The 16,423-nt window shown below is 47.6% G+C and overlaps 1 protein-coding gene across 7 annotated transcripts in view; it reads right to left on the bottom strand.

The window, feature by feature from the left end:
• Positions 1–16,423, bottom strand: part of Ttc7b (tetratricopeptide repeat domain 7B) — a 232,165-nt gene that overhangs the window by 94,719 nt on the left and 121,023 nt on the right. For all 7 annotated transcript variants that reach the window (XM_026394209.2, XM_026394208.2, XM_026394211.2 and 4 more), the window contains 2 exons: positions 1,319–1,402; positions 288–392 (listed from right to left, as the gene is read on the bottom strand). In XM_026394209.2, coding sequence (XP_026249994.2) covers positions 288–392; positions 1,319–1,402 — 189 coding nt within the window. The remainder of the gene's footprint in view (positions 1–287; positions 393–1,318; positions 1,403–16,423) is intronic.

The following is a 16,423-nucleotide window of genomic DNA, read 5'->3' as shown; positions in this document are numbered from 1 at the left end:
ACAGTTAAGATGTACCTGGGCACGGATTCCAAACTACCGCATCCCTGCTACTTCTGAATCATATTTCCACAAAAAAGAAAATGTGAAGTATCCCCGAATATCCTATTCCTCTCTGTCCTTGGGGTGTGTGGGCAGGGCCCACAGAGGTCAGGGGCCCAGGCCTGGGGCACTAAAGGGCCTCATCCTGGTGTCCCTGTGAATTGCTATCAGTTTCTCCCTGTGCCTTGGCATGGAAAAGGTGGTGTCTGTCCTGAGTCTCCTGCCGTGGAGTGGGCGGCCCTACTCACCCAGTGCAGGGAGCCCATGCACAGCTTGGCGGCGAGCAGCGGGATGGTGGCGTCGTCGGGCTTCAGGCGGATACACTCTTTCAGCACCTTCACGGCCCGAGCAGACTTATGAGGGGAGATGACTTCTGTGAAACTCAAAATTTTGGATGGGACCAAATACTAATAATGCCTTCAGAGAATTTTGGTTGGGCTCCCTCTTATTGAAGTTTTCTAACCCAGTGGGTCCCAGGTACAGAGATAACCAGAGCTGGGCCTGCTGCGTGGCTGGGAGTAAACCATGGCTAAAGACAAGTGGGGAATGCTCCCGAGCCTCACCCTACTATCGCCACTGTAAAAACAGGAAAGTAGTAGACAGTGGAAATCTATGTTATGGTAAATATTAACCATCCAATTTAAACCATACCATATTAAATTGCTGAGTCCACTTGGCCCAGAGAATTTTATACCTCAAACTTAACAATTCATTAAGTGTCAAATTCACTAAACTGCACAAATTAACGAGGAAAGCAACGGCTACCTCCTTTATTAAGCGTGCACATAGTGGGGCTACCACCATAAGCTCTTCTGCACTTGAGCTAATTTGCCTGATAATTATTCTACAAAGCAGATACTATTATTGCTCCATTTTACTGAAGAGCAAACTGAGGCACTAGGGGACTGCCCTGGGGCCCTGTGCTGTGGATCAGCCTAGGCTGCCACCCAGTGCAGAATCACACAGCCTGATGGCACACACACATTACTAAAGTTAACCAAGACCCCCTCCAGAAGTACGTTTACACTCTCAAAGCAGAGCAAGGGTCAGAACGAGCCTTAGTTTAAGCCATGTCCCTTTCACATAAGTGACAAGAGCTAGAAAAAGGCAAACACTTCAGAATTTTTCTTTTCAGTGCTATATCCCTCCATCTTGGCCTCCAAATTATTCGAGTTGATTGCCCTTATGAAAGGACCACAGGACAAACTGAAATGGAGCTCCTCAGCCCACGGCGTCAGTGGCAGTATTGACACGGGGCTGGTCACACAGGGCAACTCACCTTTCCAGCAGCCATCAGGGACAGAGCAAACTGGTACCAGAGGTGGAATTCCTCGAAGGCAAACTTCATGGCTCTTTCTAAGCACTGGTTTAGAAAGATAAACAGACAGACATCTGAGAATCGGCACTGGACCACGGGAGCCTGCACACGCTGAGCTTCCCTTCAGCAAAGGCCTCCCGAGGAGCCCGCGGCCTGGCGCACAGAGCCAAAGGCGGGCGTCCTGTGGTTGATGGAGCACAATCCCTGATAATCCCTGATCTCAAGTAGCTCTGATGGAGGACAGGGAAGAGGCAGGCACACGAACAACCCCCACACAAGGCCCAAACTCACACGTGTCCCGGGGGAGCCGCGGTCCTGTGAAGTGCTCACAGGCCTCAGGCACAGTAGCCAGGCCGCCAGGCCGCTGAGTGGACAGTGACAACGAGGAGAGGAGGGAGACCAGGTGGGGGAGGCACTCCAGGAAGAGGCTGAGCTTCCACTTGGCCATGGCATGTCCAGTGCACACCCAGCCCCGCATGTGGCAGGAATGGGGTCAGGCTAGGGCGGCTGCGGAGCCTGAGATGATAGCTCTTCCCAAAGCTGCCCCCCACTGCCCCCCATGCCCCTAAATCTTTTGCCCTCTTGCCGCCATAACTGCATGATAGAGTGACTGCCTTCACCCTCTGCCACAGCCCACAAAGAGCCAAGTGAGGAGTCAGGTCCTTGCAGAGAGTGACGCAATCACACCAGAGCTGCAGGAAGATGTGGGGGGCTGAGGGGAGGAGGGACCACCATGAAGCTGGCCAGGAAGAAGGGGCATGAAACGGCCAAGGGCTTCAGAATCAGCAAGGACAGGCCACAGTGGCAGGGCGGGAAGCATCTCTCCTGAAGGAGGAGGAGAGAGGAGCCAGGGAAGGAAACTGAAGTGGGGCTCCTGGGGTGAGGAAAGGGTGTGTTAGGACACCGAATGGCCTCAGGGAGGGGAGCAATGGGGTGGACGCAGTGGGGGCCAAGCAGCTGCTGGACCTACCAGTGGGCCCAGCTCCAAGGGGCAGCTGAAGGCAAGATGGAGGAAGACTCCAGATTGCGAGTGGAAGACAGGGCACAGGCCCGGGGGTGAAGAAGGGCCACTCCTCTATGTCCTTGTTCTTCATGGAGGCAGCTGGATTAAGTCCCCAACGTGGAGGAAGGAACAGGCAAGGAGAAGACACCCAGGAGTGAGAGGCCCCGGAAGGCGAAAGACACCAGGTCTCTGTCCAACAGGCCTGCTGAGAGGAGGCCAGGCTCTCGGAGGAGGGCGAGAGAACTAAGGTGGCCCTGACAACCTACCACTGCTCTGTCAAGGGGGATGAGGTAGCTGCTGGGAGGAAAAGGAAGTGGGGCTAAGAATTTAGAAAGAGGAAGGAAAGAAAAAACGTTTTGAGCAACAAGGAAAACCTCACACTGCTCACATGAGGACTGCCTTAAACTGTGGTTTGGCCATGTCATGGCACCCACGGGTCCCTGCTGCCATTTTTCTCTATGATGCTCTGGAGCTGGCCCAGGAAAAGAGAATGAGGGTGATACTCTCAGATTAATGAATGCAAAGAGGGTTAGTGGCCAGGGGCCAAAAGACAAGAATCAAGAGTAAGTGAAAAGCTGGAGGTCATGATAAAGGCAGAGTGAAGTGGTCGGAGAGGAGAAAAAAGAATTCCAGGATCCTAAATGTTCCTTGCAGAGAAGATCATGTGAACACCATGCACCTTGGTTACCATGAAAACCTTCCCTAACTAAAGCGTACTGTATTAAAAAGCAAGTCACGAGCAGCTGGAGGCACCTACCATGGGATGAGTGATGGTACGAGATGGGTGGTCCCGAGCAAGAGGGACCCTGGCAACGTGCTTGGTCAACAACTTGAGGGCAGCCACAAACACCACTCAGATAGCATGAGGTCAGCAGGAGCTGCTGCCTGGGGTGGCCCGGAAGCCCATTAAGAGGAGGGTGTCCTCAGGTAGCACACACTATGCCCCAGCCCTGCCCCTTCAAAGCTGGAGGTAGGGCAGCCAGGAGGTGGCCAGCAGGACAAGCCATCTGCTAGAAGAGTAGAAAAAGGAAGTGCCTGGCCCCTGGTGGAGAAGGAGGCAAAGATCATGGACTACTGCCTCCCTCCAGGCTATTGTGGGTAGGGGCAATTTGGCCAAGCCACTGTACCCTTGGCTCTGCTGGTTCCATCAGGACTCATCCTGCACCAGCACAGATGAGTGACAGAGCCACATCTAAACCTGACCCCTGAGCCTTTCCAATTGCAACCAGCAGCTGTTGTGCCTTTAAGAAGCACTGTGGGGAAACCAGAGCAGCCTGCTGGAGAGCAAGTGGGCAGGATGGAGGGTGGCATGGCTGGATGGGCGGGCAAGGCAGGAGTGAGGGGGCGCTGTGAACAATGAAAAGTCTTAGAAACTGAGTGGGGCTGGGGGATGAGAGGTGATGGAGGAAGAGGAAGCGAGGATGATAATCGCAGTGGCTGAATTAGGCAGAGGAGCCAGGATATGGAGAGCGAAGCATAGATGGAAATTAAAACTGAAGCTTGTTCTAACAGCCCTACTCTGCTAATTCACTGCAATATAAGCACTAAGTACTTAAATATATACACAGAAACATTTAAATGTTGAAATGCCTTTTCTTCTTCCTTTCCTAAGAGGAATGATAAACATCAACTGTTTTCCTGATAAACAAAAGGAGCTCAGTCAAGAAACAGACTGTTCTGAATCAAAAGCTAGATCTATAAATAAGTGTGCATCCTTCGTTTCCTTTGTGCCAAAGGCTAACACACTCATTACAGTTGGCGCAGAACAGTTACTGGAAGCCTAATTGGTGTCACGCTCCATTCCAGGTGCTGCAGGAAAACAGCAGAAGACAGCCCTGGCCCTGGCAGAGAGGGGTCAGAGTCCTGAGGCTAGGGGGACCATGCACAGCATCTGGGTGAAGCCCTAGGGTAGAGGACGTTTGTCATTTTGACTGCCTGTCACTTCAAAACTCTTCTGATTTGGGGGGGGGGAGAAGTCAGGACAACCCAGAGAGAAGGGATGCAATGGGAAGCTATCACATGACCTAGGCAGAGCCAATCAGGGGCTGGGCATGAATCTGGAGCTAGAGGTGCAGGGAGGGACCACAGTTCCTAATCCTAGAGGCCCCTCCCACTGGGGGGTCTCAGAGGCAACAGGCAGGTAGAGGCCTTCTGAATGCACTGTGGCCTCTTGTTGTCTGCTCAGGTCTGTTCTTCAGCCTCCTCTGGATCTTGCAAGCTAAGCAGAGCAGACTGACAGGTGCTTTTCCTGCTTGAGTTAGCAAGTCAAGTTTTATCATCTACAACCAAGGCCGGAGGCAAATGCCTCAGGCTCCCCTGGCAACAAGCCCTACCTGCAGCCCCAGCAGGTAGTTGTTTGTACAGCCTTTGCCTGGGAACCCTCTGGATAGGGAATCCACAAAATAAGTAATCTAAGCATCATCATGCACTAGGTGTGTGCATTTGAGTAGCCAATTAACCTCTTGCACCTCGATCCTCACTGTAAACTGGGAGCTATAACAGCAATCAGGGAGAGTCAAGTAGTTAATACTTGAAAAGCCCAAGAAACAGCACCTCAGATACAGGCTAGCAAGTGCTACAGAAAAACCAGCTCTTACCCCTTTAAATTTCTTTTTAACATTCTTATGTTACGAAAGAAGATGCAACAAACTGCATAATACCGGTCATTTTATTCCACTCAATATATGAACACTCAAATTTATAGTACTGACTTTCTTCCTTTTAGAAAAGTATTCAATGTGAGACCCTTGAAAACATGGGCAGATGTATGTATTATATATCAAAATGCATTCTACTGTCATGTATGACTAAAAAAATAAATAAAAATTAAAAAAAAAAAGAAAACATGGCGCAGTGCTACAGAGCTGGACAGAATGTGAGCCTGTTACTCTCTTCTCTCCTGGTGACGCCTGCGATGCAGCCAGGCACTGCTCCCACTGCCTTTCAAGATTTGCCTCCCTAGGTCGTCCTAACCACCCTACAGGCTCTAGGCAGGTGTGAGTATCACCTTGTCACAGGTAAGGATCCTGATGCACAGGGGTGCTGAGTGACCACACAAGGTCTCGGAAAGCTGGTGGTGAACTTGGGTGTGAAGCAGGCTATCTAATTCTAGAGCCTGGGCTTATAACCACGGCACTCTGCTCCTCTGAGACTTCAGCTGCAGACATGCCACTCACACTCCACTTAGCAGGCTCTCTCCTGCTGCATAAAGCTAAGTGTAGCTAAGTAAAAGGCCCCTCAAAAGGCCACATGTTCCCCAGCCTGCTTCAGAGATGCAGTGATACCTTTCCTGCTAATGGGGGTTCTGTTCCCATGGCCTCTTGGGGATCCCCAAGGCTACTGAGGGAAACCTCCCCAGCTTGCGGAATGGTAAAGATGCACGACTGATCCTGTACCACCCACCAGCACTGCGGCAGCTGGTGATCGCCTCCAGCCATCTCAAAGGCTCAACTGGACAAGGGAGTAGCGGGCCACACGTTTCCTCTACACATAGCATCTTCCACAGTCCTTCCCAGCTCAGACTTCTCATAACTATAGCAACCTACATCTCATGATAAGCCAAAGGGGTGCCGTAAAGAAAGGAAATGCAAATCAACAATTATGAACTGGCTCTTGGCATCCTCAGGATGCGTGGTGACAGCATACCAGCCCAGATAGCATCAGAAGCTCCAGACACTCCCCATATCCCGACACCTTGCACACCATGCGGACATCTGACACACTGTCTCTTCTGTTGCCATAAACATCAAGTGATACAAGCCCCCGCTCATGGAATGCATCTATGTAGAAAGGAACCTGGGTTGTCACAGGGTAAATTGCCATTCACGACCTCCCTTGAGATGGGGTAGGTGCTCACCCCATTGTTTAACTGGCCCTTTTAAGGATACTCATTTATATCTGTGACAGTAAAAATGTCCAGTTTTAATGTTGAAGGGAGGTGGGGACAGAATATATGCTAATAAAATAAAATAAAATAAAAAGCATTAGAGGGGGCTGGGGACATAGCCCTGTAGTGGAGCGCTTGCGAGCATGTGTGCAAGGCGCTGAGTTCAATCCCCAGCACCACAAAAATAAAACAAAAAAACCTTTTAGTGATGGTTTCATGGGAAAGAATCCCTGATAAAAATATACTTCACAGATGGCAGGGGTCTGTGCCCGGTGGGACGTGTCAGAGGCTGCTGGAGGAGGAGGGCCTGGTGTGGTAAAGCTGGGGAGGAGGAGAGCAGCCCTGTGGTGTGGTGAAAGTGCTGGCTCTCGGGCCAGGCTGCCCAGGCTTGGTCCAGGTCCCTCCCTCCCCAGCCTCGGGCTGTTTCAGGGTTGAGTGAAGTGATGCATGGCAAATACCCCAGAGGGCGTCTGCCTGAGCGAATGCTGTAATGTGACAGCTGTGGATGCTGCTTTTGTGAAACAGGGTAGTATAAAGAGGGCAAGGGTGGGCTGTGGGAACCCCTGAGAAGTGGTGTGGGGTGCCAGAAGAGGGCACAAGGAGAGTGGACAGGAGGGACGAGAGTGAGATTCTGGCCCCTTTCCACTCCTGGTATCAGGTGGATAGGGTGGCAAGGCCTAGGGAGAGGGAATACAGGGTCGAATCCAGAACTACAGATCCGAGTCACCCACACAAAGCTGGAGGTGATATCTCCAAATCATCTTCCTTGCAAGAAAAGAAGTGGACATGGCAACAGTGTTATGTCCTACCGGGAAAGACAGGTACATTCACACTTGCCACCTCTCTGAAGCTCAGGTAGCACTCGCATGATGCCGTGGATATAGTCTTAAGACCCTACAGGGCATCCTAATCATTTGAGTGGTCATCCAAATGTCACTTCAAGAATCTCTCCCTCTGAAGCTAGGGCTTGTGCTTGTCCAGTCTCTTGGCTTTTCACGTGCATCCACCTTGATGGGCTCTGGGAACAAGAAGCTCCTCTGTCAGAGGAAGGCATTAGTCAATTACCTTCCTTGTGCGCACAGACCAATGACACCAACAGGGTGCCTGGCAGTGACAGCTGCACAATGCCACAGCAAGGAGAAGCCAGTGTCTATTTTGGGAATTCAAGACTGAAAGTCAGCAACCAAAACCCACATGGGAAGGGGCAGAAATCATTAGGCACCTCTTCCACTTAGCCTGACGCCCAGTCTGAAGTCCATCACCCTCAAAAGAGAAGAGTAACACAGGGAACTGTCCTCGTCTGCGCCCAGCAGCCAGATGGGCTGGATCCAGGCAGTTCTCATCGCATGGAACCCCACATCAGGACCATTTCCTTCTCTGCATCATATGTACTTAGTGAGTCAGCATTAAGTGGAGTGCCTTGCAGCAGTGTCACAATGCTTGTCACAGAGGCATTTAACCTATGTGTGGTCACTATTTCACTTTCTACTTTTAACAATGAAAAACCACCTCAGCCTTTAGACATCCTGGGCCATTATTTTAGACTCACAGAATGACATAGTCATAGAGCAAGTAGAGACCTTTGAGATTATTCGGTCCCTTTCTTAACTTTATAGATGTGTAAATAAGATCCAGAGAGGAGACAGCACCTACCCAGGGTCACCTGGTGGCAGACCTAAAGTCAAAATCTAGGTCTCATGATACTCAATCCAGGGCTCTTATTTCTAAACTAACTAAAAATAAAAGCACAAATCAAAATGGAGTTTGAGATCTGCTCCACAGGATTCTGGGCCCAGGAAAAGTTTCTAAAAGGCACACTTTCAGGACCTCAACTCCAAATAAAAGACCTCTCTCTAGGCTCAGTGGTACAGCATAGGCACATCAGCACACACCTGTAATCTCAGAGACTTGGGAGGCTAAGACAGAAGAAGCTCAAGTTTGAGGCCAGCCTCGGCAACATAGTGAGGCTCTTAGCAACTCAGCAAGACCTTGTCTCAAAAGAGATATGAAAAATTGTGCTGTGAATGGATAATTATGATTGTAATGAATTCTACTATTGTCATTTATGTAAGAAATAAAAATTTAAAAAAATCTAAAAAATTTAAAAATACAGGGCTGAGGATACGGCTCAATGGTAAAGCACCTCTGGATTAAATCCACACTACAAAAACAAAACAAAACAAAACCCTCCCCTCTCCCTTCCTGAATCAAAGCTTGCTCAAGTTTTCTCCTTTATGTTGGAAATAAAACAGAGCAAACTCCATATCCCCACCACAGTCCTTTGATTTCTCTTTTTTGCTTTAAAACAGTAAGACTGCTCCAAGCAGAGGAGTTATGAAGTTTTATTACTTTGGCAAACACTTAAATGAAATGATATCATTGCCTCTGGTCACTGTGGGAGGAGTGGGGAGTTGGTTGTGTTTTCAAAGTCCCAGACTTTATTACAGGGTTTGAGTGCTGGACGCCACCCTCTGGTACGTCCTCTTCTTGACTCCACAAGGGAACATGGCCACGTCTGCACAAAAGTGAAGCGTCTCTAAGGACCACATAAACAACTCCATCTGTGGATCTGCTGCTCTTTCTTATCTTTGCCAAGTGCACTACAGTCTGGAAATGGGCATCCCATTCCTCTACTCCCCCTCCTCAAAGGCCTCTCCCTTTGGGTTTTGTTCTCGGTCTACCTCCCTGGCTTAGGGCACCAGACTTTAGTCCTCCACCTGGGTTGCATCATTCTTGATAGGACAAAGGAAGGAAGGAATCAGAGAGTGGCAGACCAGTGGTACCTCATGTACAAAACAGTATGTACTAAATGCTTAAATGAAGGAACCAACATGAATATCTAGAATGTAGCCCGTCAGCTAACCTACAAAGAGGATCCCAGACCATGCATGATGAAGAGCAATGAACTGCAGAGAATCTAGAGCTGGCGACATCTTAGAAGGGACTGAAGCAGGGGTTGCTAACCACAGGCCCAGTGTGACCTGCTGCCTGTTCGCAATACAGATAAACATCAAGACCAAGGAGATGGAATTAAAATCATAGGGGAAAACCCCATATGTCTATGGTCAATTGGTTTTTGCAAGGGTGTCAACTCCATTCAACAGGGGATAGAAGAGCAAATAGTGCTGAAGTAACTGGATTTCCACATGGAAAAGAGTATTGGATCCTTACCTCACTCCATATGCAAAATTAACCCAAAACAGACCAACAACCTAAATATAACAGCAAAATCTATAAAACTCTTAGGGGAAAAAACAGGGGTAAATCTTCATAACCTTAGATTCTTCGACATGACACCAAGAGCATAAGAAACAAAAGATAAAATATATACAACAGTAGGTTTAACCAAAATTTAAAACTTTTATGCACTGAAGGACTTTATCAAGAAAGTAAGTAGACAACATACAGAATGGGAGAAGATCCTGGTGAATTAAATATATGACAAGAGTTTGTTATGTTTAATAAATAAAGAACTCTGCAACTCAACAATAAAATGGAAAAACCCAATTTAAAAATGGGTACAGAGCTTGAACAGTCTTCTGCCAAGAACACAAACAAATGGCCCATAAGCACATGAAAAGATGCTCAATATCATTAGTCATGACGGAACTAAGCACAAATCAAACCCACAGCAAATACCACTTAACACATATTAGGATGACTGTGACCAAAGTAGCACATGCTGGTGAGGCTGTGGGAATGCAGAATCCTGCGCACCGCAGTGAAGTGTAAAACGGTGCAGCTGCTATGAAAAGTGAATGTGGCAGTTCTCGAAGAGTTAACCAGGGCAGGGAGGTAGGTAGCTGGTGGCAGAGCGTTGCCCAGCCTGTGCGGGGGGGGGGGGGCAGGGGGGCAGCTCAATCCCAGGACTGGGGCAGAAAAGTTCAACACAGGTTGATACACACCATCAGATGAATCACCACAACATGGCTGAACCTTCAAAATACCAGCTAAAGAACAAGCCAGACACAAAAAAGCAAGCACCCCATTACTCCATCCTACAGACACCCAAGACAGGTAGACTCAAGAGCTAGAGAGTGGATTAGAGGTTGCCAGGGCAAGGGGGAGGGAAGAGGGGTAGTTATTGATTAACGGGTATGGTTTCTGTTGAACTGATGGGAAAAAAATTGTAATTAGTGATGATAGTTGCACAACAACGGGAATGTAACTGACCACCACTGAATTGCACCCTTTAAAAAGATTAAAACAGCATATTTAAAGAAATTTTTATGTTAAACGCTCAAACAAAACATGAGGTATATACCTTGTGACCCTCAATGAAAATGCCAATATTCCTAGGAGCAACAGGAGCAGCTTAAACAGGATCAGAAAAAGAAACCAACACTTCATTAAAAAAAAAAAAATGCTTCCATAATAGGGCTATGGAAACACTAGTGGCCATGTCAGGGGCTTAGATTCTTTGGGGAAAGCCATCATACAAAATGATACTGGAAGTCTCTACTGAGTTGGTCCACAAAGATTGCTGAGTTGGTCCACAAAGATTGCTGAGAGTTGAGATCAGTCCAGGGGCTCTGCTCCAAGCTGGGCCCATCTCCCCCTCTGCTGCCTGACTCCCACTCAATCTCTAACCTTTGTCCCTGACTGGGGAAGATATACTCATTGCATATCAAGGGACAGCAGAGCAGAGCAGCTTAAACAGCCACTGAGAAGCACTGATGCTCGGCAAGGTTTTATTGAGCGTCCACTGGGAGCGGGATTCTGCTTTGGTTGCTCAAGTCTGTGGCACTCAGACTCACTGATGCCTTTCCTTCCGGGGACCTTGGCTCCCAGGTCCAGGTCCAGTTATTGATTAATGGGAGCCAGTGGGGCTGCACAAGAGGCCCATGGCTCCCCACGACAGTCCCTGACAGTCCCTTTGGGACAATCACCATGCAGATGGCTCTCCCCACAGAACTACAGTGCTGTTAAGATTTATCATAAACAAATGAACAGGAGTTCAAGGGGAAAGATAAAAACACCACTTCTGTCTTTACAAAGTTGCCACATCGATGTAGGGAGAATACACACAACCTTCCAAAAGGACCCCATAATATTCTGCCAAAATGGAGCCATCAATAGTCAAATTCCAGAAAGCAACCTCCCCAGCAGCGTGGGCTCATTCTGAAACACAGAGGAAGCAGAGCTCCTTGCTTTGCTTTTAATAGTGCGGGTTGTCATGCCAACTAGTGCTGCTGTTTAAACTGAAGGGGAAGAAGAAGTGTTCCTTCCTACACAAACCTTTCAGCAGGGCTCACAATTAGTCTTGAAAAAAACATGAAAACTCATAGCACTGGCAAGATGGTAAACATTGTGTTTCTATTTAAACCTGTTGGACCAAGGCTGTGATAAAACTCAGGTTTGTGTTTCCCCTGTTCCATGCTCCATGCCCAGTTCTGGCTGAACAGTGCCCTGAAGAAAAGGAAGGCTTGATGTGGGCACAAACAGAGGCAGTAGGTCTTGAGCTGCAAGAGACTTCCATCTGCAATAAGCAGGGCGAAAAAAGGTATGGGAAGAGAAGAGGCCCTGTAGGAGCAGCTCAGCTCCCCGGATGTAAGCGTGGCTCTTCAAAGCTGGGTCTGCACAGTGCACACAACAGAGCTGCTACTGAGGGTGCGGGGACTGGAGGAATGGGGACTGCCAGCAATCACATCAGGAGCACCTTTTTGGCGTGTAGGGAGAGGAGAGGAGCCAAGAAGGAAAATGTGTCCTGTCCTGTCTTGTGGAAGAGTTGATGTGGCTGGGGACAAGAGAAGGAAGGAAAATTGTAGGACAGAACCTCTTATCTGTGGCCTGTTTACCAAAGTCTCCCCTCACAAAAAGGAGGGTTTATGCATCATTCCTGAGACAAAGAGAACCTGTTCGAAGATCAGCTATAGGGAGATGTGGCTGGATCCCATCAATGAGGGGCACAAGCAAGGTTAGCCAATATAGTCAGTCTAGTCCCAGACTCTTTCTAACATTCTCTCCTACCAAAAAGGAGAGGAGGCCCTCAGTTCCCAGCCCTCTGGGCCTAATCTCTTCACCCCTCTGCAATATGATGATAAAGGGTATCTCCTGCTCTTAGATCATATGTAGCATGGCAGAGTTACAACATATGAGAGTTACGGTCCTTCCTCATTTTAGGCCCTGGTGCTTCTTTTCAGCACTATTTTTAGGCCATTATTAGGTAAAATAGTGCTATGTGAACACAAACACCACAATACCATGATAATTGATCTGATAAGCAAGACAAGTAATAAGTGACTAGCAAGTAGTGCATACAGCATAGATATGTTGGAAAGAGGGATGATGTTCCTCACCCTTACAGGTGGGATAATTCATCACACTACTCACAACGGCATGCAATTTAAAACATACAAATTGTTTATATTGGGATTTTCCATTTAATATTTTAGACTAAGGTCAATCAAAAATAACTAAGACAACAGAGAACAAAAATGCAGATAGTGGGAACTACTGTATTTAATTCCTATCAGGTCTTTTAGATCCACTCCATCTACATGCTCTGCAAGTCTTTGACTGGCACTCTCAATCTGAGAAACTTAGCTGCAACTGGCCTACTCTATTCCCCTGGGAATTAATAGGCTGTGCACCTCCAGTCTTCTCTAATATAGTTAATGTACCTTGCACTATTCAGTAGTCTCTTTTCATGTGTTACTAGTTGTCCCCGTAACTAGACAGGAAACTTCTTGAAGACAAAAGATGTTTGTTTTTAAAATGCTCTGTGCCTAGTAACTCCTATGTATACAGTGGCTGTAACTGTAGCAGCAGCGGCACTCAGCTGCTATTCAGTGAGTTCTCTGTGCTGGGCTTGATATGGATTAATAAGCATACCCTTCACCACTGTCAGAGATACACATGAGTATTGTTCTATTTTATAGGAGAAGAAAGAGAAACAGAGGAGGCTGATGACACCTAGGACCACACCATCATTTAGTGGCAGATCCAAAACTCACATCAAAGCCCTCTAACCCTAGGAATTGTACCCCAGGACAACTAGGTTGGTGGCATGTCAATGGGTGGGGGATAAAAGAATAGGAAATATCCACAAAAAATGCACATAACATCATCCCATTCCTTAAATCATACACAATGTACATGCATTTATGCATAAAAATATATAAAAAGATGGTCTCAGCCGGGCACAGTGGCACACACCTGTAATCCCAGCAGCTTGGGAGGCTGAGGCAGGAGGATGGTGAGTTCAAAGCCAGCCTCAGCAAAAGTGAAGTACTAAGCAACACAACTCAGTGAGACCCTGTCTCTAAATAAAATACAAAATAGGGCTGGGGATGTAGCTCAGTGGTCAAGTGCTCCTGAGTTCAATCCCTAGTACCAAAAAAAAAAAAAAAAAAAAAAAAAGGCCTCTAAAATGTCAATGGATAGTCAACTACCTTAGGATGGTTGGGTCCTGAGGAACTTTTATTTCCTTTGTTGTATTGGTATCTATTGCTTCATTTCAAACATGCAGGGCTATTACATATGGCAGAAAGATAAACAATGAAGTAAATTTCATTATGGAAGGAAAATAAATTAAACAAAAGAAAAGAAAAAAAAAAAAAGAAGGGGAGGGAAGAGCTGTGTGCTTCTGAACAGAAGGGTGCTGGTCCTGTCCTGTTTGAGAACTGTCACCCTGGCAATGGAGCAGGCGCTAAAGACAAGGAAATGGAATATGCGACAATAGTGATAATCACAACTGGGAGTTTAAAACCAGTCACCCTCACATCAACACTAGTCACACTAACTAAAAGTTGAAGAAAACCCAAGTGTCCAACACTGATGAACAAATACACAAATTGTGGTGTAACCACACAATGGAATGTTATTTAGCCATAAAAGGAATCAAATCTTGGACACATGCTACAATGTGGCTAACCTTGAAAGCATTGTGCTAAGTGAAAGAAGCTAGTCACCAGAGGTCTCAGATTAGCTAATTCTATTTACACCAAACACCCAAAATGGTAAATTCATAGAGACAGAAAGAGATTAGCAGTGGCTAGGGGCTGGGGGGTGAGGGGAACAGAGGGGAATGCTTACTGGGTTTGAGGTTTCCTTTTGCAAGGCAGATGAAAATGTTGGATTAGAACATTGGATTAGAGCCCCATGGTAAGTGTGGTTTTAGTGGTGTCCCCAAAGGCCCACTGTGATTGACAGGTTGGTCCCCAGGATGGTGCTTCTGGGAGGTGGTAGAACTCTTGGAAGGCAGGGCCCAGTGGGAGTCTGTGAGGATGGCCTTAGGCTTAAGCCTAAGCAACTCCATTTTAAAAACTCCAGTTTGAAACCTGCAGCCTCATAAGGCACATCCAACAGATCCCTCCAGTACGGCCTCAGACAAGTCACTTCCCCTCACCCTGATAAACAGAGTGAAGCCCCTGGCAGGCTGACCACGCCTGATAAGGAGATCAGGGTGGAGATCACCAGACCAGATCATCTGACCCCAGGGTAAATGATGTCATGGAGAAATCTGGTGGTAGCTGATAAGGATTGAAAGGGGGGTCAAAAGCCCCAAAATTTAGTATAAATAACAGAGCTGATGAACAGGGATTCAGTCAGCCAAAACAAGCCTGATGAGGATCTGACATCTCATCACTTGTCATCATTTCCTGATCCTCTGCATAACAAACTCTACAGCCTCATCTGGGCCTTGGTGAGAGCCACAACTTCTCCCTATGACCCTCTCCTCAATTGGTCGTCCACTCCACACCAGGAAAAGCCTGCCTTGGTTCTGGACCTGGTCACTGCGGTCTGAGTGAGTATGCATCCGCTGGACATAAAGCCTAAGGCTTCAGACTTTTGAACTTAGCACGCAGAGGGAATGTCTGTCACTAGCCTGTCATGATTAAGTGTGTTTTGCAGTGCTAAGAATTAATCTAGAATTATTTGCTGTGAATTGATTATGTCTACTGCAGTGCCTAGCATTAAGGATTGTCATTTTCTTAAGAACCTACAGAGTGAAATTGTATTGAGTAATTTGAGGGAATAAAGCATTGAAAGGGGCAGAAGCGTGTAGATATTCTTTATTTCTCCCGCAGTTTTGCCCCCTAGCAACAGTGTCCTTAGGTCGTGGGAGTGGAGCACCTCGAGTTCTCACTAGAGGGCTGTTACCCATCCTCTCTGCTCCCGGTCCGAGATGTGGTTACATGCTGCCCCCGGACACCTATATCAGAAGATGAAGCAAGGTGGCCGCCCTTTTCATGGAGCCTACAGTAAGCTTCTGGACTCTGAACCTCAAACCTGTGAGCTTAGTTGATGCTCCTCTTCATGAGCAGCCTCGTCAGGACTTCTGCGCTGGTGAGGCGGAGGTGACTGTCACAGCTGCCCAGCAGTGTGAACGCACTGAATGCCATTGAACTCTACTCTTTAAAATGGCTCAATTTGCTAGGTGAATTTTACCCCAATTTTTTAAAAGCCAGTTATCTTTTCAACTTAAAGTTCACAGAAAATAGAAGAGCAAATAGGAGAGGAAGAAAAGCACCAAATGGATTCAAGAAAACCCTTGTAAATGAGGAGAAGCGGAAAGCAGGCTACTGCGAGATGTGGCCTGGGACGGAGGCAGGGAGGGTCCTTGCTTAGCAGCAGTGGGCCTGGCCCCTCTGCAGTGGCAGAGCCATCTGTGGGAGGACAGGCTGCCTCAAGGTGCTGTGAGCTCTCTTTCTCCTAAGACACCCACCATCTCAGTTAGAAGACCAGAGAGCGCGGCGACCACGTGCTTGGCGGGGGAAGGGTGGGGGGGGGCTTCTCCTCCCAGAGTAGAAAGGGCAGGAAAGGCAGAGGCTGGGTGTTGGGGGTCTTTCTCAGCCCCAGGGGTGGCCACCTGGAAGGTAGCACTGCCACTTCAGTCTAGATTGGGAGCTGCCATGGGCAGGGGCCATGCCTTACTCAAGGCTATATCCCCAACCTTAGTCACAGCATATGTTCATGTTGAAAAAATAAATGTCCTCTATTTTATATATTTTATCAATTAGCTTACATTTCTAATAGAGAAACAGATATGACACAAAATCCACAAGGCCCCAGGGGACACACACTGATACAATTCCCTCTCTTCCAGCCTTCCATTCCAGCCTTTGGTGCTACCTCCACCATTTTAAATGTGATCAGTGGTCACTTTGTGAACCACAGAGGCTCCCACAACCTGACCACCCTGTGACTCAGGTGTCAGGTAATCACTACAAGA

The sequence above is a fragment of the Urocitellus parryii genome, chromosome 6, assembly GCF_045843805.1.
Source record: "Urocitellus parryii isolate mUroPar1 chromosome 6, mUroPar1.hap1, whole genome shotgun sequence".
NCBI lineage: Eukaryota > Metazoa > Chordata > Mammalia > Rodentia > Sciuridae > Urocitellus > Urocitellus parryii.
This window is presented reverse-complemented; position numbering and strand designations above follow the sequence as displayed.